We start from the raw sequence: 24,525 nt of genomic DNA, 5'->3' as shown, positions 1-24,525 counted from the left end.
CACTCACAAGGACAAAAAAGTCTTTTTATTCGTATTTTTTACCCACTATTAATATAATATCAATATTTCTTAAATCTCGTGTCAAACACAACCCAAACTATAGTTTTGGAACGGAAGGAGTATAAAATATGTGCATGCAAGTATCGAAAAATGTTATGTTGGATTTGGTTGTGTTTTCTATACCTTCTTTTTACTTAATATTTACAGAAATTTAATTTTTCTCAAAAATAATAAAAAAAAAATATTTATTTTTTCATTTAATATATATTATATATAGTTTTTTTTATGTAAAATATCAAATTAATTATATATTTATATTACATCAAATAAATTTATATATATACTTTTTTTTAAAAAAAAAACATATTAAAATGTCAAACACGTCAAAATACAAAAAAACAAATATGTACTTCTCTGTCTTTTTAATATAATATTTTGTAAAAAATAATATTATAATTTATATATATATTTTTAAAAAATTATTATTAATAAATAATATAATTTTTTTTAAAAAAAAAAATTTGTTTAAACATAACCATTTGCATGTGGCATTTACCTATTATGATAACACGTACAATACAAAGATTAATAAAAAAAGAAAATCAAATTTTACTAAAATAAAAAATGATATATGAACAAAATAATAAAATTTTGATATATATACATATGTCAAAATATAAATAAGCTCATGATGTAAATAAAATTTATTTTTCATTTTTACCTTATATATATATATATATATATATATATATAGGATCATGCATGTGCCTTAAAATTGCACTACCCGTGCCTTGCTACCTAGGCCTATATATAAGGACAACTCGGGATATTTCGTATCCTTTTATAGGATTCTGTATCTTTAAATTGAATCCACCATTGAAAATGCCAAAAAACACACTACAGAGAAAAAAAAAAATAATAATAAATAAAAAATAAAAAATAATAATAAAAAAATAAATTTACATTATATACATTGATTAGCTCTAATCAGTACATTATAACGGTATCTAGATTTAATTTTTATTTATTGAAAAAATATTCACTATGTACTTTAGCGCTGTATTAACATGCAATATGCGTTTCTATCATAATATAGTAACATATTGGATTATTGTACCATCTTTTATCTAAATTTAAATTTATATTATAATTCACAAATAATATTAGACCTACAAAATAAGATTTAAGAAATTAATACTTATTTTGTAATATAATACTTATATTAAATAAAATAAATCATTTCAAATCTACGCTCCTGTAACATAATAAATTAATAAACCTAGCCATATAAAATGAAGTGTAGTTAATAATTGTAAATTTATATTTTAAAATACTTTAAGACCATAATAATTAATTTTAAATGTTTTAAATCATAGCTAGTAAATAAGATCTACAAGGGCATCACGTCAGTATTATTGAAGATTGAAATGTCATTGCATAATATTTGGTGAATTTTAATTTAAATTGTATTTTATTGTGTAAATATTTTTTATGGTAATCTCTAGGGGTGAAAATATGACTTATCATTGGAGAAGCCATTCTAAATTTCTTAGGTCTTTGGTGTGATGTTTGCGAGTGAAAAATACTCTATTTGTATCTTTCCGATTAAATAAAAAAAATAAAAAAAAAATAACTAAATGAAATTCGATTTTTGTTTAAAATACAAATAAAATACCCCTTTAGCTAGTTTTCCATATTTATTTATTTTATATATATTGGATTAAATATAAAACAATGTATGGTTGTATTTATATACTTTTGAGATTTAATAAATAAATAAGAATTAAAAATTGAAAAAAAATAAGTATTTAGATGTGATATGAGTATATATAAATATATATATATATAAAATAATTAAAAAAAGGACACTTACACACTATCGATTAATAGTAATTTTTTAAGAAAAAACATCATAGAAAATGAATATAAATATTTTATTTTTATAAAATATCAAATCAAAAACTATTCAAAATTTTACTTATTTTAAAATTTGGCAAAATTGTTTGTACCAACGTATTATTTTAAAAATCAGCATCATTCTTTGTCGTGATTTCAAAATTTCATAAATCACCCATGTGTTTTAAAAAAAGAATTGCACAAAATATATATATTTTTTAGGAATTTCTATGCAATATTTTTAAATATAACGGAAGAGAGTCTCATTCAATTTCTAAATTACTAGAGTGAATTATGCGGACTTTTCAAATCCGAATTATAAATAATTTTGTCAATTTTAAAATTATATAAAATAAAATTAAGGGTAGCTATTGAATATAGGGGTGAAGAGTGAAGACCATTCTATATATGGTTTAATTAATGAAACAATGTAGAGTAGGTAACGGCTAAATTGTCCCCATTATTGCAGCATTGTTGACATTCATTCATTTTCTTCACGCCCTCAATACTCACTCAATTCAATTCCCATTTATTTTTATTTATTTAATACTTATTTGTTACAAATTTCTTGATTTTAATAATATATATATATATATATGTCTAGTGTGGGTTCAAACCACCGTCGCCTCAGGTCACTTGCAACATATGGTTCGTCTAGCGTGATTTTTCCGTCAAATTTGATTTGCAGGATATTAGGTTCGGTCGGAAGTTTACTCAGTGTGCACTCTTTAGTAGCGGCTATGGATTCCCACATAATAATAATAATAATAATAATAATAATAATAATAATAATAATAAAACAACAACAACGAGGAATGGGCAAAATGACCATAGTAGTACACCTTTTTGCTAAAAATTGAATCATTTTTATTTAGGGTGTGTTCGTTTGGGGGTTTGGATTTTGAGTTGGGATTTGAATAATAAAAATTTTAAATTTGAATAGTTGTATGATATGATATAAATAAGTGTTGATGTAATGTTTTGAATGTAAAATTTATTTTTAGTATAATATAAAAAATAAAAAATAGGTGTTTAATTTGATGTTTTTTGGGGGGAAAAAATGGGATGAATAGTAAAATTTTGTAAAACTCTTACAACCGAACACACCCTTAATTTATCATTGGTGTCAACGGTGTGTGTTAGAGAGAGATAAGAAAATGGACATATATAAATATATATATTTATTTATTTAAATAAATGGCTAAAAATAAAAGCAACCATTTCATTTCGTAAGGGCTGCAAATTGTGGTCCATTTGGGATCATCCATCAATTCAATTTTCTTTGTGTCAAAATCATCCAAGCCTCATAGAGGTTTGTTCATTTGTGTGTGTGTTTGTTTATTTTATTTTATTATTTTATTGCAAATACATACGTTTATATTGTTTCATTTATAATTTCCAAATTTATTTTTGTAATTTTTTTAACTTTTTTTTTTTTTTAAAATTATGGCATTTAAAACTTATTATTTTTTTATTTAAAATATTATATTAAAATAATTAGGCTATATTCAAAATATTTACTTCCTTAGTTGGAAACAATTATACTATCTCCGTCCCATAAAACCGGTATCATTTGTCTTTTGTGTCATTTTACTTCACAACTGTCATTGAGATATTTTTGTCATGATTTGTACTACGTATTTATATAATAATTAATATTTAAAGATCAATGCACAAAAAACTCGTGATACTCTTATGGGACAGAGGTAGTATAATTTTTGTTGGGCACAAATATTAATAAATAATAATATAAATTAAAGTATAGTAAATAAAAAAATAAAATGAAAATATTGTAAAAGTTTTATTAGGGTGTGTTCGTTTGTAGGTTTTTAACAAAATCCTACTATTCATCCAAAATTTTCCCCCCAAAAATATCAAATCAAACACCTATTTTTTATTTTTTATATTATACTAAAAATCAATTTTACATTCAAAACATCACATCATCACCTATTTATATCACATCATATAACTATTCAAATTCAAAATTTTTACTATTCAAATCTCAGCTCAAAATCCAGACCCCCAAACAAACACACCCTAATGGATTGATAAAAATGTGGTGGGATAAAAAATAGGGACAAAATTACTAAATATATAATATACATAAGTTTAATGGACATAAGAAAATACTGACATAATTTTGACGGATGGAAAGAAATAGATTAAACAAATATTTTATATTCAAATTTTATAAATAAATACAACTATTTATTTTAAAATAAGATATCAAATAATTAGTTTACATTTAAAAAATGAATTATTGTGTTGGCGACATATCAATTTTGTGAATGTTATGTTTGTAAGTAATGTGAAATGTCAATTTTGCTAGTTTCTATCACCAAAATTATAAAAAGATAATACAAAAAAAAATAAAAATCACAATAGTTAATATTCTAAAATTTAGCATCACCACATAAAAAAAATAAAAAATAAAAATGAAATGTATCACTCTTTAGGGGTTTGTTTGGTTACTTTCATAAACTATTGTTTTACCATTCAATCTACAATTATTAAAAATAAGTACATTATTTATTTTTATAAAATTTTTAATTTAAATACTATTAAATAAAAATTTAAAATTCAAATAAAAAGCAAGAATCCCAAAAACTACGTGCACCATTATCGCACCCATTAAAAATGTTGTTGGACTACAAATTCAATAATTAATTAGATCACATGGTGCAATTAATTCCAACCGTCCGATTAGTGCCTTCCGCTCTACGCCGTGTCCACGTGTACCCAATCACAAATTTCCGGAAAAGCTAATATATATACATAAGAATATTTTTAAAAGAATATGAAATATATTTGTGTTCATATTATTATTTTACTTGTTTAGCCTTTATTTTTGAATATATTTTTTATTATTCCAGGTATTAAAAAGAATCTTATACTAAATTATAATTTTTGTAAATGAATATAAATATGATATATATTATATTGTATTAATATAATATATTTTTTAATAACATTAATTAACAATCGCTCTAAAATGTATTGAATAAACACGCTTATTATTGTTGTTACTAAAATGCGGAATAATTAATAACCTAAAAAATTAAACCATAATTTTACCGTCAAATTATTGATAGACGTGCCAATTATATCAAAATTCTAAAATGTAAATTAAGAAATGGAAAAAGGAAAAAATAATTAAGGGCCCACAACAAAATGGAAAGGGCTGGGATCCGAACGCCAGATAGATCTGAACCGTTTATATTGAAGATATACGGTGTAGATCTATCCGGTGCGGGAAGTCAAAGAATGATTGTCAGTAGATTAATGTGAAGAACATTGGCCTTCAATTACGCAGCGAGTGTGTGAGTCCACACCGCCATTGAAAAGCTTTAGCATTTGTTTTTTGTTTATTTTTTTGTTCTTATTCACGCAGATTCACACATTTGAGGAAGCTCAAACGCCGGAATCGAATTTCACCGATGGCGGAGGAGGGTGGGGAGGAGTACCTGTTCAAGATAGTGATTATCGGCGATTCAGCGGTGGGGAAATCGAATCTGCTGTCGCGATTTGCTCGGGATGAGTTCGACCACAACTCCAAGGCGACAATCGGTGTGGAGTTCCAGACGCAGGTCGTGGAGGTCGACGGGAAGGAGGTGAAGGCGCAGGTGTGGGATACCGCCGGCCAGGAGCGATTCCGCGCGGTAACCTCTGCTTATTACCGCGGCGCGGTGGGGGCGCTGGTGGTTTACGATATCAGCAGGAAGACGACCTTCGAAAGCATCAAGCGATGGCTCGACGAGCTTAACAGTAAGTGTTGGAGTTTAGATCCGATTTCTGTTTTCTCAGAGTATTGAAGCTTCTATGTGGTGTTGTACTTGTTTTTTGGAATTGTTAATCTATGTTGGTAATGCTGATTGGTTTGGTTTAGCTTTAGGTTAATTCTCGGAATGATGAGTAGAAATGCTCCATTTTGCTGCTCTGCATTGCATTCATCATCATCATTTCCAATCATTATCATCTATGTTGTCCTGCTAACCTGTGGACGTGAGTTTAGTAAAATGTAAAGCTGAGGAATTTTGAATATAGGGTTGTGCAAGTTTGTAGTTTGGAAATTACCAACCGAAGTCGAATTCTAACTCGATTTGTTAATTTCTCTATACTTGCATTTGCTTTAGTGTACTGTGCTCCTTCATAATGTAGTTTCACGCAACCTTATTTTCGCAATATATAATCGTGTTTATCACTTCGTACAAAGATTATGGAAACAAATGCCTTTTTGATCTTCTTTCTTATATGTTAGGGCTATTGCTAGAAGATTTACCCCAAAATTTATTGACTTTTGGTGTTATTATACTACTCACTGATGACACATCATGGTTTCATCCAAGAAAAGGGTTTCAATGGAAGTTTTCGATATAAGTAGAGTGTAAATGATGCATGAACTTGTGAAACAGCATATGAGAGAGACAACTTTAAGATACAGAAAGTGTGAGATTGATAAGAAAATTTTAAGATAACTGATTCATCGAGCAATGCTTAGGTTCACATTAAGGTAAAAGGCATGGTTAGGCTTGTTTTTGTGATACTTTTTTAATCGTGTTTGATCATTTTATCAATGATTTATGTACTTATTTTACTCTAATATAGGATGCATCGAATAAACGATAGTGTTCAATATGGTGGATGAACTAAACCAGATAGTTATATGAGTGAAATAAAACAGCTTCAAATTTTGCTGTTAAAGAAATTCAATCCCATTTCCTATCAACTTTATTGACTGATCTATCTATATGTTTTTCCATAAACTGAACACACAGCCCATTGCGACACTACAGTCGCAAGAATGCTCGTGGGGAACAAATGCGACTTAGAGGACATCAGGCAGGTGAGCGTGGAGGAGGGCAAAACGCTGGCGGAAGAAGAAGGGCTGTTCTTCATCGAGACATCTGCCCTCGACTCCACTAATGTGAACAAGGCATTCGAGATTGTTATACGTGAGATCTACGAGAAGGTTAGCCGGAAAATCCTCAACTCCGATTCTTACAAGGCTGAGTTATCTGTCGATAGGGTGAACCTGGCGAAGGAGGTCGACCTTTCAAAGCAGAATTCGGGCGCGCTCTCGTGCTGTTCGAGGTAATTCTTTGATGTCTGTTTTGTTTTGTTTTGTTGATGGTTAAGGCTTTGGGAGATTTTTATCTGCTTGTATTTATTGTTGTCTTGTGGCCAGCTTTTTAAAGTTTTGCTGGTTGTTTGTGTGTTGTTTATTTTGGGCAATAAACCTGGGAACCATGTAATAGTTTTATTGCAGCCGTATTAATTTATTACTTACATATATGTATTTGAAGGTTTTCTCTAGTATTGGTATGACAATGATTCTATGGCATTTGGAATGCGAATTAGATTTTATAGTTCTAGATATATGAAATTATAACACTTTTTTATTTTTTTTAAATAATTCAATCTATATGATCAATTTGTTCTGCAAAATTCTTTGATAGCACTATCATCAAACTATTTGAAAAAATATATAGATTCCAGATCAACTTTGGCCAGTCTGGAAGCATAGACCAAAACTAACTTGTCACCCACGCATGCCGCGTGTACGTAAATACAAAAAGTAAATTTTAATTTTTTAGACATTAATCAAAACAAAATGGCAGTGTTTTGAATTTTAAATAGCAAAGTTCTCCCCCAACTATTTTAATAAATTGTTACCAAGTGTAAAAATTTAATAAACCAGATTCGCTAATTATAATCATTCAATATATTTATGTATGTAATACTATATTATAACTCTCACGAAATATTATATATATATATATATATGATGATCAAAAGTGTAAAATTATAAACCAGCTACTAATAGCTTTTTTGAAAAAATGATCACGCCTTTTCTAGAAAAATTTTAAAATCAAAATTTACAAAAACAGAAATAAAATTGCTTATTATGCGAGAGCATAATGATGATTGCTACCTACACAAAAAAGCATGGATAAATTAATACAATAAAAAAAATCAAACCTGGTACTGTAATTGGGATGATGATGATGATTTATATAATATAGATGATTCTTTTTCTCCTTCAATATTCATGGCTTCCTCAAGGCTGAGGCAGCTCCCATGACTACTGCCAATATGATCCCTACTCCTGCCCCAACCGAGGCACCTACAGCTGCTGCTGACACAGAACTTGACTTACCAGCAGCTGCCGCATCCCGAATTGCCGCACGTTCCCTCGCTAGTTCGAAGAATATCCGATCTCTGGTAAGCTCCTGTGGAGTGAAAATGGGAGTTTTTACAATACAACTTCTTGGGAGTTTTGATCAAATTTACAGGCCATAGTATTCAGCTACAACATTATTATTGAAAAAGCATGCCACAAAAATAATTTTATGGGAAGAATCATTTAAACTCAAAAGCTTCTATTTTGCAAGAACTCGTAGTAAATGGTTTAAATTATAAGGTCGAGAAGATGAGACAAACCTGTAATGCAGCGTCCTCATTGCTGCGGAGAACACGGTGAATAAGCTGGCAGAGAGATGTTACACCCTCTACAGGTAGAACGGCTGGTTTCTTTTGGAAAGGTTTTCGAACGAGCTTAATTGGATCAAATACAAGCTTCCAGCCATCCTTTGTGCGTTCAGTGATGATGTTTGCTGCACGCCATGACGGAGAATCACCTACAGCACTAGGCATAACATAGGGGCACGAATTGATGACCTCAGTTAAGCTAGGGGATGCTTGATATGCCTGAAGCACGGCATTAATAGCTGCCTTTTGTTGGTGCGCGCTGACAGAGAATTTATTTGTTACGGCAAGGACCCAAGGGATGCCTAGAGATTTGGCCTCGTCTATGAGTAGTGACAGAGCTGGGGGTTGGAGTGAGTTTGACTGGCCATAACGAGGTATCCGGTGGGACAAGTTGTGCACAAGAACCACTAGGTCGATTTTCTGGCTTAGATCACGGATTCCTTTCCACAACTCATCCCTGAAGTTAGAGACTTCCATGTTCAGATTCTGCATCGGATGGAAACAGAAGATGGGATAGGGTCAAGAAAACAACAAAAGAAACAATCTGGACAAGTTGCAAAAAAAAAAAATGCAGGTAAGGAGATAGAAAATCATTCTAACCGAGACTTCACCAAACATTGCTAATATTGGAACTACAATGAAACAAAAAAAGATAATGGCATCCATTCTAAAAGTTTGAGATTTTGAAGTGTAGATATATTCATCGGGGTCTACCCACAAGCATGGTAGAACAATGTTATAGGGCCGGCGGGCCTTTTGCTAATGTAAAACTTAAATTTCGAAATATTTTGATAACATCAAGATTAGGTTTAACTTTAAGCTGAAAAGCCAACTGATCGACAAAAATAACACTTAATGGAACAAGCTCAATGAATGAAAGTACAAAAATACCTGCAAATTTACTCCTGTGGAATCTGAATAGAGCAAACCACCAGCAATACCTTCTCGAACATCAACATCCATGGGAAATGTCTCAACACTCAAGGTTCTAGAACTTCCTGCTTGATCCAGAACTGCCTTAAGCAGTGAGGTTTTACCAGCACCCTGCATATACATAAACTTTTTATATTCGGGACAAAGCAAAGGCCTTGAAGGCATACACAACGGAGTTATATATTACCTCAAGGCCAATCAGCCGCACCCTGCGGAGTCGAATGTGAACTTCTTTGGCAACAGTTGAAAAATCTGTTGTACAGAACACGACAAAATCATTTAGGCCATCACGACGGATAAATCTTTCCTCCGTTTCAGAAGACTTGTTCTGCTTCAGCTTCAGATCAACAGAGTTTGGGTCAATAGAAAGAAATGCTGGCATCATTCTATCCTCTGTTATCTGATGTTTTGGTGACTGTTTCAATGGAGCTCCGATTTGTATCCGCATATTCTGCATCTCTGGTTGCAATTCATGCTGTTGAGAATATGCCGGAGGCGAAGGAAAAGATTCCACAGTAGTTGAGCACCTTCCAGAGTTCAATTATGGGTTAAAAAGAGCACAAAGTGTACCAATACATGTTGAGCAGATACCCTGATTCTCACTTACAAGGCAGGAATGCATAAGATTTTTTACAAAAACAATTACAACTAAAGGAAAAAGATTCACATCACCGGTCAAGAAAATATGTATGCATTAGTTAAAACCAATCAGTTTTAGGAATTACATATATAGAGCTAAATGATAAACTCTAATCACTCAAGTAAATGCAACAAAGGGTGTGTGAGTGAATGGTATATTTAGATGGCATGCAAAAACAAAGTCATCAGGAGTAAGATGCTAAGGTTCATATAGAGAACAGAAAAAAAAAGAGTCAAATTGCATGGCAACGTCAAAGAAAATAAGATGACCATTGGGACACTAAAAAGCTAGAAGGCCAAGAAAATACCATTTTCCATTCACTCGAGCTTGAACTAATGTGCACAGATGCAATCCAAAACCAGAAATGTCTACTTTCAGCGGATCACCATTCTTCTCATCAAGAGTACCATTCCAACCAAGAGGAACTAAAGAAGTAGCTGCACGAATAATGGGAGTGTCAACAATATGCCCAAGTTCAACTGTACCACCAACAGAAATTCCTAGCCATTTCTGTAAATGTGGAAATTGCAGCTCTTGCTCCCCTCCCAAGAATGAAAATTCATTTTCATTCATATAGAGTTCGTAGATTCTGAAAGAAATAACAGGAAGCTGATAGCCATTAAGATTCAAATTTTTCATTAGAGAAAACTATTTCAATATGATTGATTTTGCTCATTATGAGCAACAATTGCAAAACTAAATTCAAGCGAATGACAGAATTATTTATCAAATGTCATATTATGACCATAATTATTTATCAAATGTCATATTATGACCATTCTCATCAACAGAATTAGTTCACTTTTGCCACAACAAAAACCATCAGGAATGACAGTAAATTAAATTCCCAATGTCAACAGAAAATAAGGCAAAATGCATTCATGGAATAGCAACAAGTAGATTGTAAGAACTAAGAAGCATCACATTGACATGGAATACTTGAAATAAAATTAAAAGGAAATCAAACACTAGAAATGCAAAGTTTACCTTTGAAACCGGGACCTGTAGGATCTCATTGAATGTGACTGAAAACGCTCCTTTACTTCGGCAAGTACAGATTTGACCTGAAAGTAATTATATAAGTGCAATTCCAAAAGTTACAAGTAACTACATTCTGAGCAGAACGGAGAAGGAGATGGTAAGAAGTAGCAGCAAAATAAGGGAAGAATAGTTAGTCATCTTACTGAAGTCAATTTTGAATATTCTGAACCAGAGAGCGATTCTACAGCTGAATTCCCCAGAAGATAAAGCTGTTGAATAAATACAAGAAAAATTGATGAGAAATCAAATATAGAGAGAGACCTTTCCTACAAGAGGAATAGGTTTTCATAGATATGAAGGTGAATCAGGATCCTAGTTTTCCACAAAAAGTGCAACTCATTAAAGAGCATAACCACATGTGCATATCAGCATAGGCGTTAAGTAACCAATTTTATTAATCATGTGGATAAGCAGCCATTGCACACAATAATGTCAGACAAATAGATTAAGATAGTATCAATGATCTTACATGCCCAAAAGGTACATAAGATGGTAACGAAGGTATTCTACGCCATGTCCTCCTGTCCCCACTGCTGCTGGTTCCTGGTGATTTTCCATTTTTAACTCCAGAAGACACAGCTTCATTCTTTTCTGTTAAAGGGTGTAAAGAAATTCCATCAGAGCCTTCCTCTATTTCAAGAGACTGTGGAGCTGTAACTATATCATCAATTGATGTGGCCGTAGCATCAACAACAGGAGATCTTTCAATTGGATCAACTTTTGCCCCCCTAAACCTATAGATCTGATTTCTGAGACCATCAATGGGTACAAGTCTTGAAAGTCTCCAAAAGGAATTCTGCACAGGACCTAAACCTAAAACCAACTGCTCCCCTTCAATTTCTTTTGATTTTTCTACCTTCTGCTTATCCAACCGTTTACCATACTTTAACATTGGTTGTGAAGGTTCAACATTGGCTGGCCCCAATGGATTCTGATCATTATAATGATGAAAATATGCTGGAGATAATATTCGTGGCACCAAATCCTCAGGAATGCAATATGTTCTGAAATAATGTTGCCATCCTTTTCCATTGACATAGCTGAAAGAAACATGTACAAAACCTTGATAATCTGAATTAGACAATGAAAGACAGACACTTGTATGATACAAGGCATACTCTCTGAGGGCAGCATTTCCAACTGGAGGCTGGGAGAATGTGATACACTTCACTGGGACTCTATCAGCTTCCTTGGAAGTAAAAGATATAACTCTCAAAATTGCAAGGGTTGCCAAGACTGCTACCTGAAGACTTTACTATTATTATTGACAAAAACTGAAGATTCTTACACGTGATAACATTCTAATGCATTTTGTGATCTAATTCATGATATGATTACAGCAAACTTAATTTAATATAATCACCAACCTAGAATGATACGATGAGTGATTACTATTCACGCATTAATAAGTGCTCTTAGCAGTAGAAAGTTGAGAGATCAATATTTAACATAATTATGCCAATTCAACAATTATTATCATCAAGATTATTGCATTCGCCTCATGAGTCACTAGAGCTAAAGCAAATCATTAAAAAAGAAAATGATTAATTTTAATTGAGGAAAAAAAAAACATACTGCTCCACCAAGTGAATGTCCACATAACACCAGCTTTCTTCTCTTTTTCTGGGCAAGTCTGTACAACTCTAATGCAGGTATTCCTTTTGCACGTGCCATAAATCCCTAGAGACAGTTTATTTACAATCATTCACAACAGAGAAACATGCATGTTCAACTGTAGATTAAAGAAATGCATCCTCCAAAGAAAATGGATATCATTGGTTACATTCAAAAACAGTGCCACCATTACCCGATGAACTGCAGGCTTAGGTGTAAATTTTGTTTGGTTAGAGCTATGTTCCGAATGTCCTGAGCCATTCTCTCCATTGTCCGTTAGTCCACCAAGCTTTGTGGGCTTGTTCCCACTATCGTCTGCCATTGGATTATCGTGGAATATGGCACCTTGAAATATATTTGCATCAGCCATGACATCCCTTTGTAACAAATAGGGGTAAAACAAGTAAAATACAATTTAAAGAATATTCTCGAGAAAATAAACATATGACAGAAGTATTAATGCCACACTTACCTGTACTGCTTAGTCCCAATGAAGGAAGCGAACAGTGTATCTCCAGCTTCAGCTAATAAATACCTAAGAAGTAAGAATCACACTGAAGATAAGCCATACAATGCCACTGCGACATTTAGATCCTATATAAGATACAGGACAGATAAAAAAAGGCAAATAAAGCAACTGTGAAAATGAAGACAGCTTAATCCAAATCCTAACCAAGATCACAAAATTATAAATTACATGATCGCATTGATAGCGTGCTTCCTCAGAAAATTTAAGCAGATTATTTACCCACTCTCCCTAAACTATATCTTATTCCTAAAACAAAACCAAATCAAAATGGAAAAACAATTAAAACTACATGAGACATAAGCTTCAATGCTACATCAAAACAGATTAATCTTCGGAAATGATCACAGCTGAGCACTGTAAATGCCATATTCTCTATGATGCACATTATCCAATACCAACCGTTTACAATCCTATGTTCTACCATAAAGAAAATAATAGTCATGTTTGATTATATAATTTACAGGACATTGATGGAAACAAGCCATGACATCTAACAAGATCCCACATCAGGTGTCCGAATTCTTGGTCAACATTGTGTCAAAATAATGAAAATAGCTAGCCAAAAAAATAAATTGGTTACTTGTGCTTTTTACCTGTTTTTTAATATTCAATCTCCTAATTTACCTCCAAAAACATCATATTGTCCCACATTGGAAAATAGTGGGAACTCCCTCTTGGATGCAAGGGTGAAAGACTGCTCCACTTAATATCAATTGATTTAAATTTGAAACCCATAACCCTTCTTAATATGGTAGCAAAGTCATATGTCAGTATTGGGTATTGATCCTATTTAGGATTTCAAGATGATATTATCTCGAGGGAGAAAGTGTTGAATATTGTTGGCCCATATAAAAAATTGTGGGAACTCCTTTTTGAATACAAGGGTAAAAAGACTACTCCACTTAATATCAATTGGTATTTAATTGAAACATATCTAACACCATTTCCATTCAAAACATAGCATCCAACTACTATTTTCACCACAAAAACAACAAAACCAAAAGGCACAAACAGTAAAAAGAAAAACAATAAACAGTCCAAAGCATTCCATGTCTTTACTGAAAGCATAACAAGATATGGTAGTGCTTCATTCAAACACCTGTGAGGAACATGATCGGAAGATGGTTGTACACGCTCTATAGAGACTAATTGCCCTCCAAAGTCAGCCTTGAATTTGTTCACCGCACGAACCACTTCTGCCGCAGGTCTCTATGATGGAAAAACATATCGAGTCCATAAGTTTAGAATATTACTTATAATCGTGTATGAAAACTAACATGAAGAACAAGGTTGAGTACCACTCCGCAAACCCAGAAACTAACACAAGGGTGCCTACAACATATCTACATAACCTACATTTAAACTACATTTTATCTCATTCAATAAGTTCAAGTGCCTTTTCCAACAGTAGCATTTCTTACAGATACTACCTCACAGTAGCATGTGGACTATCCAAATCTCATCAGATGAAACATGATTTTCTCAAGTTATTTCCTCCAGCTATCCCACAGACACAGATTCTACTAACATCGTCAACAGGCTGCTATATATGGCAGGGAACGCAGAGCACAATCTATTAACAAATAACATCAAGACTAAGACAACCAGGAAAATTGGAAGCAACTGCGCAGCTTAATCGATTGAGAAGTAACTGCTCGAACAAGTCATAAGAAGCACGACGCTTTCACTAGCAATGGTGGCACGATAAGAAAGCAAACATTGCGAATAACAACAATAGTAACCGCTCATAAACATACTAAAACATTCCACCGCCAACCATCAAACACAATTACAAGACAAAACGCCAACCACACCTTATAGACACACTCGGAGAGGACCATGCAGCAGATGATTTCCTGCAGATCGGAGACAGACTCTGCCTTGACGGCGTAACAGAGGTCCTGCAGCTGCTTTTTGCGGCGGTCTAACTCCTCCTGAATCTTCTTCTGCTGCTCGCGGCGGCCGTTGGGCCATGGCCACTTGACGACAATCCGCCAAGGCGGCGGCCACGCAACATTGAGGATTTTGGTGCGTTGGTCTCTGATCCATGTCTCCACTCGCCGCTGCAGCGCCTCCATTCACAATCACCCATGCAAAGCGGAGCAGAGCAGAGCCCTAATTGGATCGCCGATTTGGGAGGCGGTTGGATCTGGTTCTGGTGGCGCAAGGATGATTTGATTTTGGGCCTATGTCGATGGGATGGGAAGCATGTGGATTGTGGCCGGGTGGGAGGTATATTCCATGTGCATATTACATCATTATATACGTCTTCAACATAAATTTCCATAATTATAAAATGATTATTTTATTATTATTAGTAGTATTTTTGGAATTTGTGTTTGTTTAGTTGTGCCATGAATCATGATAACTTGAAGTAGTAATTGTAAATATACCGTTTGTTATTTTAATTTCTACATAATTTTTAATGTGAAAAAATAAAAATTAAAAAAAATATATTAATATATTATTGATTTTATATATTTTTATATTATAAAATAATTGTAAAAAATATTTTTGTTGAATTATAAATATATATATCAAATAATTTTAATCAAAAAGTGAAAATAATAATAAATATGAACTAAAATATAATTATATTGAAAATATGATCGTGAATATGACTTAGACCATGGTTGTGTTGAGAACATGGACAAACACGGCCATGTTCAGTCCGGTAAATAATTTTGAGATTAAAATTGATAAATTTTTATTGAAGTGAGACTAATTTTTTTTTTTTAATATGAACAAAATTGATAATTATTATATTAAATAAGATAAAATATGATTTTTACTTTATTAATAATAAAATGAATACAGTCGTGGGCTATGACTATGAGCCGGACCACATAGGTTGGGTCAAGCTTCTCGGCAGACTAGACCACAATAGTTTTAACGAACTTTTAAATATGTAAGAGAGTTCACTCAATCATTATATAATTAAAAAATAATACAAAACAAAGTAAACAAAATATATTACCAACTAATACATTTTATAAAAAACTATGTACAATAAATATTATTGATTTTACTTTGAAATTACAAAAAAAATAAAATAAAAAATCATAAAATATTACTATTACTACTTTAAAGATTAAAAATAGATGCTTTATATCATTGTTAACAAAAACAAACTAGATAGCATGATTATATTTAAATATGCTTTTAAAAAATAGTAAAAAATTATTTAATATAGTAATATTTTATGGAAAATAATATGCATTTTATTTTATTACTTATTTATTTTTTTGTTTGAGTTACTGTCAACAAATAATAGCAAAAGTGATTTGATAATGCATATAAATAGAATGTATATTTTTTTTGTAATGACAATTTATCAAATTCAAAATTAGGAAATATTCCTAATCTGTGACATGATTTTAATTTGCAAAATGAGAATTGGATTTAATAGAAAAATGGAAGATAAATAATTCATTTTGCTGATAATTACAAAATTTTAATTTAGTCCAACAAATTTCTGTATTTGTAAAAGTGATTTACATAATCATAACCTGTGCAAATAAGGTAATTAAACAAAGGAAATTATTTTAAGAGAAAATTGCGGACTGTTTGCTTTTAAAAAATGCGCATGCAAATCGTAAGGCTTAACGACAAGTTTTTCATTTCAAATGATTTGGACAACCAAACGGAGCCTTAGTTAATTCACCTTTATTAGTGGCCCGTCAAATGCACCATCTTTAGTTTTCGAGCTCTGCTTTCCATCGACAATGGCGTCTTCGTCTTCCTCCGGAGTTCTTCTGCCGGTTCTGCTTCTTTTGGCGACGCTTTCGCTGATTTTACCGTCGCGTTCGGACACGTGTGCATCTCAGAGCCTTAGCAGCCACCGTCCGTACGCCTTCTGTAACGACCTTCCCGTCCTGAACTCCTATCTCCACTGGACCTACGACGAGAGCCATTCAACGCTTTATCTAGCCTTCGTCGCCGCTCCGGCGAAGCCTGACGGCTGGATTTCATGGGCGATTAACCCGACGGGGACCGGCATGGCAGGTTCGCAGGCGCTCATCGCCTTCAAGGATTCCGGCGGTCGGATGACGGTGAAGACGTACAATATCTCGTCCTACAGTGAGCTGAAGGAGTCGAGAGTGTGGTATGAGGTGAAGGACTCGTCGGCTGAGTTTTCCGGTGGATTGATGAAGATTTTCGCTACTTTAGTGTTGCCTGAGAAGGGGAAAACGACGGTGAACCATGTCTGGCAGGTTGGCCCCTCCGTCAGTCGCGGATTTCCTGATAAGCACGATTTTCTGCCTCCGAATTTGATTTCTAAAGGCGTTCTAGATTTTTCGAAAGGGCAGAGCACCGGCAACGCCGCCGGCGACTCCAGAACCAAAAAGAGGAATGTGAGTTTCTTCTCTTAACACTAATCTTTCAGTTAAATAACAAACAGAGAAGGAATCTGTGCACACAATATCACAAACACAGATCTGATTGACATATCTAGGGTTTCGCGGTAACGAATCAAAATCTGTGGATTTACGAATTTCAAAACACTTTGTTGATAATCCTTGCAGATTCATGGAGTGCTAAACGTTGTGAGCTGGGGAATCATGTTCCCGATCGGCATAATCATCGCAAGGTACTTGAGGACATTCCCCTCCGCCGATCCACTCTGGTTCTACCTCCACGTATCCTGCCAAGTTTCTGCATACGCCATAGGCGTTGCAGGCTGGGGAACTGGCCTCAAGCTCGGCAGCGAATCCAAAGGCATTACCTACACTTACCATCGCAACATCGGAATTGCTCTCTTCGCCATAGCCACTCTGCAGGTAAAATCATCTCAACCACAACTCTGCCTCAATCCATTTGATATTTCAATCACACGATTATAGCGATTAAGATTTGGAAATTTGCCTAGCATGCGAATCCAATGCTTATTGCAACGATGAACATAGTTTGAGCGATAATGTTAGTTTCAATTTGTGACAAAAATCTCTTCTGATGAACACAATTTGGGCTATAATTTTGCTCTAAAATTCGATATTCGAATCATCATCTGTATCAATCATAACTATAAATATCTATATTCCATCATATCTACAGCTCCCCTGATCTGGCCTTTTCAATACAGGTATTTGCATTGCTATTAAGGCCAAAAAAGGACCACAAGTTTCGACTCTACTGGAACATCTACCACCACGGAATCGGATACGCCATCGCCATTCTTGGCATAATCAATGTGTTCAAAGGTTTGGACATTCTAAAACCCGAACAAAAATGGAGAAATGCGTACATTGTTGTGATCGCTGTGCTGGGAGGGGTCGCCCTCCTCCTCGAGGCCATCACATGGGTCGTTGTTCTAAGGAGGAAGAAGTCGGGAAAGACTACAAAAACATACGATGGATTTGATAACAGCCTCGTAAGGTAAGAAAGAACCTCTGGCACCGTAATCTTATTACCGTAGATTTACTTTGCTCGGCCCGCGCTTTGAATTATGCCTTCGTTTCGTGTACAAATAGTTTGTACGATTAGTATATATAAATTATACGAACACGCGGATATGTTATGCCCCCTGATTCATTATGTTCATGTTGTGCTCGGTTTTTATGTCGATCTTTTTGGTGATTTTTTTTTTTTTTTTTTTTTTGTCTAAATAGAACAAAATATATATTTATTTGGAATTTAAGGTTTTTATTTTTATATTTCACTGTGCAATTTTGGAATTCTTTATTAAAAACAAAGATATTTAAGTTTTTGTTGTAACATATTATATTCAAACTACTATTAAAAAATAAAATCAAAGTAGAGAATAGACCCTAGGCAATTGAAATCGAACCACATGCTTTTGTTCTTTCTTTGCAATTTAAGTATTGAGTAATGTCATGTGCCCCTCAAGTGCCCATTATTTTTTTATTTTTAAATAAACATATTTTTGGCGAATTAATAGAAATGTGCAATTAATATAATAAACATATTTTTGGCGAATTAATAGAAATGTGCAATTAATATAATAAACATATTTTTGGCGAATTAATAGAAATGTGCAATTAATATAAATGATTAGTCATGATTTTGTCTAGTTCAAAATTTTAATGGTTATTATTAAGAGTCGTGTTTGACGCAATTCAGATTCTGTCATTAACGAGGATCATGAAAAAAAACTAAATAAATATGTTATTGTAAAAAAAAAAAAAAAAATAGCAATTAAATTGACGGTCCATATATAATTATATATTTTGTTAAATAAAATTATATAATTATATCATTTCTATTTTTTACCATTAATTACTAATAAAATTAATTATATATTGTGTTGTATTTGACAATGACATATTAATATAATATAAATATAGCATATTAAAGAACAATAAAATCAATAATAAAAAAAATAATATTATCTATAATTTATTTAACACAATTTATAGTCAAATATAACACAAATATGCATTTTTAATTTAATACCACAATACATATTGTGTTAAATAGGAGATTTGTGCTAATTCTAATTTAATCCCATCAGCATAGTTTCAATTTGTAAGATTTATAATAACAAAATATTATATTAAAATATTATTTATTTTTTAAAAACTCAAACACAAACTCCACTTTTATAAAATATATAAAGTGGATAAATTTGTGTAAAACAAAATAGATTTATTTATACCACTTTGATTTTATTTTATTTTTTTATTTACGACGTGGAAACCCGCAGTTGCTTCCCGAAAGTACGCATTGAGTAAACATGGAACGGTACATAATATCCTACCAACACCTTGATTTTGTGCAGTAACATATGGATTTACTTTGTATATTAATTTTATTTTAAATTTTAAATAAAATATTTTAATGAAATGAACTGCTCCTTATATAAAATATCCCAAAAATAAGAAAATTATACTATAAATTAAATAGTAAAAAAAAGGAGGGTGAAATGAAAAATATACATGGGTTATAAATTAAATAGTAAAAAAGGAGGTGGAAATGAAAAATATAGATGGGTTGCATTATGATCTCATAATTTATCGTTTTAAATATTTTCTAAATTTAAATAATATTTGGCATTTATTTTAATTATATTTCAAATTTTCATTTTTTGTTTTCATAAATTTAATTTATATTTACAATATATATACTTCATCCGTCATATAAATATAGTTTTAATTGAGTTGGACACGTGATTTAAGGAATACTGATATTATATTAGTAGTTGGTAAAAAATACGGATAAAATTTTTTTTTACCCTTGTGAGTATATTAGTTTAAAAAGTTGTAGCAATTGTGTAATAAAAATGAAAAAGTATGAGTAATTTTATGGTGATATGATTATTTATGAAAACAAAACTATTATTTTAGAATGAACAAAAATAGTAAATAAGACTGAGATGGAGAGAGTATTATGTTTGAATATACAATGGCTTTGTTCACTTTATGTTTTTTTGATAAAAAAAAAAAAAAAATGTATTTTTTAAAAACATATATTTTTGAATATTTCAATATATATTTTATATTGATATTAAAATACATATCATATCATAATTAAAATATTAATAAAATAATATTTCATTTCAAATATCAATTGTTGTTTTTTTTTTAAAAAAAAAAATGTATAGGAGTAATAATTTTATGTAAATATCACGTTCAAACCACAAATTTAATAAAAAAATCAAATTCTTAAGAAACACATTACGTATCGACAGCAAAATTTAGAGTGCAGCGTCTAAAAAAAATTGAGTAGTTGGGTAGGGGGAATCCCACGTTTAAAGAAATTCTATTGCAAGTGCTCTATGCTTTTGGAGAAGTCGTGTTTGTGGAATTCCAAAGAAAACGTGTTTGTGGAACTCCAAAGAAAACGTGTTTCCATCACTCGGTTGTTCTTTTGACGACTTTAGGTTTTATTCTTCCCCACAAAAATTTCTCGACGAATCTACCTCGTGGTTCCTTTTAATTAAATAAATAACGCACTTTGGTTAAATAAATAATTAATTAAAATTCACTCTTATGCATATCTCGTTTGATTTATTATGTACATTTAGACTGGGCTTTAAATAAGTATTTTTAAAATTTAAAAGTATTGGAAATAAAAATGAAGCTTTGTTTATTGTATTTTAGTGTTTTTAAAAATAATAAAAAGTAATTATTTAAAAATACATATTTTATTTTAAATAGAATTATATATAATATATTAAATAAAAAAAAAAAATGTACTCTATCCATCCTAGGTAATTTGGGCATGATATTGTAGACACGAGAATTTAGATAAAATTTGATTAATAAGTAATTAAAAAGTGTATTAGTAAAAATAATTATTGTATAATAAAAATAATTATAAATTAAGATAATTAAATACTTGAATTTAGATTTAAAAAATATAAAATATAAAGTTTAAAATGTAATTAAAGTGTATAATTATATTTTCAAATAAGGAAATGACAAGTTACGTGGGAAGGACGAAAATAGAAAATAAGAACAAATTATGTGGGACGAAAAAAATATTATGTTATATCTTTAAAGTAAGTTAAATTATTGTAGGTGAATATTAAAAATAATTCGAAAGAAAAAAACATTTTTTTTTTAATCTAAAAAATTTCAATATACGGCGAATCTTTTGCGAATTTTGACCGCGATTTGCATTGCAGGAAATCCATTTTTTATGCTTACATATTCACGAAAATCCGTGCAGGAGTTTTTTGGGACGCCCACTCTGTCTCGATGGACGGCTATGCGGCATTCGTACGTCCGGTCACGAGTTCGCTGCTGCCTGCCGGGGCAGACGTCGACAATAATCCTTTCGCAGGTTCATCTATGGAATCCTTGTTACGAGTTCTCTTTTTTTTTTTTTCTAAATTATAACGCTTGTTGGACTTCTCGCGATGACGCGGCTCCGTCTGCGTCCTTGCGCGAATCCTCGTTCGCAATATACGGGTGGACGACAGGTCTGTGAACGGCAGACAAGGTCGTCGTTCGCAATTTTTGGCCGTTACGTGCATCGCAGGAAATCCATTTTTTATGCCTACATATTCACGAAAATCCGTGCAGGAGTTTTTTGGGACACCCACTCTGTGTCGATGGACGGCTGTGCGGCATTCGTACGTCGGGTCACGAGTTCCCTGCTGCCTGCCGGGGGAGACGTCGACAATGATCCTTTCGCAGTTCACCTATAGAATCCTTGTTATGAGTTCTCTTTTTTTCTAAACGATAAAGCTTGTTGGACTTCTCACGATGACACGGCTTCATCGGCGTCCCTGCGCGAATACTCGTTCGCAATATACGGGTGGACGACGGGTCCGTGAACGGCAGACAAGGTCGTCGTTCGCAATTTTTGGCCCCGTTGTGCATCATAGGAAATCCATTTTTGATGCCTACATATTCACAAAAATCTGTGCAAGAGTTTTTTGGGACGCCCACTCTGTCTCGATGGACGGCTGTGCGGCATTTGTACGTCGGGACATGAGTTCGCTGTTGCCTGCCGGGGCAGACGTCGATAATGATCCATTCGCAGGTTCACCTACGGAATCCTTGTTACGAGTTTTCTTTTTAACGCTTGTTGGACTTCTCGCGATGACGCGGCTCCATCGGCGTCCCTGCGCGAATCCTCGTTGGCACTATACGGCTGGACAACGGGTTCGTGAACGGCGGACAAGGTCGTCGTTCTCGATTTTTGGGCCCATTGTGCATCGCAGGAAATTCATTTTTTATACCTACATATTCATGAAAATCCGTGCAGAAGTTTTTTGGGATGCCCACTCTGTATCGATGGACGGCTGTGCGGCATTTGTACGTCGGGTCACGAGTTCGCTGCTGCCTGCCGGGGCAGACGTCGACAATAATCATTTTGCCGGTTCACCTATAGAATCCTTGTTACGAGTTCTTTTTTTTTTCTAAACGATAACGCTTGTTGGACTTCTCACGATGACGCGGCTCCGTCAGCGTCTCTACGCGAATCCTCGTTCGCAATATACGGCTGGACGACGGGTCCGTGAACAGCAGACAAAGTCATCGTTCGCAATTTTGGCCGTGACGTGCATCGCAGAAAATCCATTTTTTATGCCTACATATTCACGAAAATCCGTGCAGAATTTTTTTGGAAAGCACACTCTGTCTCGATGGACGGTTGTGCGTCATTCGTACGTCGAGTCACGAGTTCGCTGCAGCCTGCCGGAGCTCGACAATGATCCTTTCACCGGTTCACCTATGGAATCCTTGTCATGAGTTCTCTTTTTTTTAAACGATAACGCTCGTTGGACTTTTCGCGACGACGCGGCTCCGTCGGCGTCCCTGCACGAATCCTCGTTCGCAATATACGGCTGGACGACGGGTTCGTGAACGGCGGACAAGGTCGTCGTTCGCAATTTTCAGCCGCGACGTGCATCGCAGAAAATCCATTTTTGATGCCTACATATTCACGAAAATCCGTGCAGGAGTTTTTTGGGACGTGCACTCTGTCTCGATGGACGGTTGTGCGGCATTCGTACGTCAGGTCACGAGTTCGCTGTTGTCTGCCGGGGTAGCCGTCGACAAGGATCCTTTCGTAGGTTCACCTATAGAATCCTTGTCACGAGTTTTCTTTTTTTCTAAACGATAACGCTTGTTGGACTTCTCGCGACGACGCGGCTCCGTCGGCGTCCCGGCACGAATCCTCGTTTGCAATATACGGCTGGACGACGGGTCCGTGAACGGCAGACAAGGTCGTCGTTCGCAATTTTTAGCCGCGACGTGCATCGCAAGAAATCCATTTTTTATGCCTACATATTCATGAAAATCCGTGCAGGACTTTTTTGGGACGCTCACTCTGTCTCGATGGACGGCTGTGCGGCATTCGTACGTCGGGTCACAAGTTCGCTGCTACCTGCCGGGGCGTCCGTCGACAAGGATCCTTTCGCTGGTTCACCTATGGAATCCTTGTCACGAGTTCTCTTTTTTTCTAAACCATAACGCTTGTTGGACTTCTCGCGATGACGCGGCTCCGTCGGCGTCCTTGCGCGAATCCTCGTTCGCAATATACGGCTGGACGACGGGTCCGTGAACGGTAGACAAGATCGTCGTTCGCGATTTTTGGCCGCGACGTGCATCGTAGAAAATCTATTTTTGATGCCTACATATTCACAAAAATCCGTGCAGGAGTTTTTTGGGATGCGCACTCTGTCTCGATTGACGGTTGTGCGGCATTCGTACGTCGGGTCACGAGTTCATTGCTGCCTGCCGGGGCAGCGGTCGACTAGGATCCTTTCACAGGTTCACCTATAGAATCCTTGTCACGAGTTCTCTTTTTTTTTTTCTAAACGATAACGCTTGTTGGACTTCTCGCGATGACGCGGCTCCGTCGGCGTCCCGGTGCGAATCCTCGTTTGCAATATACGGTTGGACGACGCGTCCGCGAACGGCGGACAAGGTCGTCGTTCGCGATTTTTGGCCGCGAAGTGCATCGCAGG

The 24,525-nt window shown here is 33.9% G+C and overlaps 3 protein-coding genes across 4 annotated transcripts; 2 read left to right on the top strand and 1 right to left on the bottom strand.

Moving 5' to 3' along the window:
- Positions 1-5,228: 5,228 nt before the first annotated feature.
- On the top strand, positions 5,229-7,212 carry LOC127260072 (ras-related protein RABA5b). Its single transcript, XM_051287733.1, has 2 exons — positions 5,229-5,664; positions 6,675-7,212. Exons 1-2 carry the CDS (start codon positions 5,337-5,339, stop codon positions 6,992-6,994), a joined length of 648 nt encoding a protein of 215 aa, XP_051143690.1. The 5' UTR covers positions 5,229-5,336; the 3' UTR covers positions 6,995-7,212.
- A 508-nt stretch (positions 7,213-7,720) lies between these two features.
- Positions 7,721-15,373, bottom strand: LOC127259746 (uncharacterized). 2 transcript variants are annotated; one of them, XM_051287324.1, is made up of 14 exons: positions 14,960-15,373; positions 14,245-14,354; positions 13,089-13,151; positions 12,810-12,993; positions 12,578-12,682; positions 12,121-12,245; positions 11,472-12,042; positions 11,146-11,211; positions 10,949-11,025; positions 10,269-10,550; positions 9,509-9,848; positions 9,280-9,432; positions 8,341-8,874; positions 7,721-8,129 (listed from the first exon to the last, which is right to left on the bottom strand). In XM_051287324.1, the coding sequence occupies exons 1-14, from the start codon at positions 15,221-15,223 to the stop codon at positions 7,947-7,949; spliced, it is 3,057 nt and encodes a 1,018-aa protein (XP_051143281.1). In that variant the 5' UTR covers positions 15,224-15,373; the 3' UTR covers positions 7,721-7,946. The 2 variants fall into 2 exon arrangements, with proteins under 2 accessions (XP_051143281.1, XP_051143282.1); XM_051287325.1 differs by having other exon boundaries at positions 12,810-12,961; positions 14,576-15,099.
- A 1,419-nt stretch (positions 15,374-16,792) lies between these two features.
- On the top strand, positions 16,793-18,710 carry LOC127260134 (cytochrome b561 and DOMON domain-containing protein At3g25290-like). Its single transcript, XM_051287816.1, has 3 exons — positions 16,793-17,500; positions 17,672-17,926; positions 18,229-18,710. The coding sequence occupies exons 1-3, from the start codon at positions 16,871-16,873 to the stop codon at positions 18,523-18,525; spliced, it is 1,182 nt and encodes a 393-aa protein (XP_051143773.1). The 5' UTR covers positions 16,793-16,870; the 3' UTR covers positions 18,526-18,710.
- Positions 18,711-24,525: the final 5,815 nt, after the last annotated feature.

This window comes from Andrographis paniculata, unplaced genomic scaffold (genome assembly GCF_009805555.1).
Source record: "Andrographis paniculata isolate CXL003 unplaced genomic scaffold, ASM980555v1 Contig60END, whole genome shotgun sequence".
Classification (NCBI taxonomy): domain Eukaryota; kingdom Viridiplantae; phylum Streptophyta; class Magnoliopsida; order Lamiales; family Acanthaceae; genus Andrographis; species Andrographis paniculata.
This window is presented reverse-complemented; position numbering and strand designations above follow the sequence as displayed.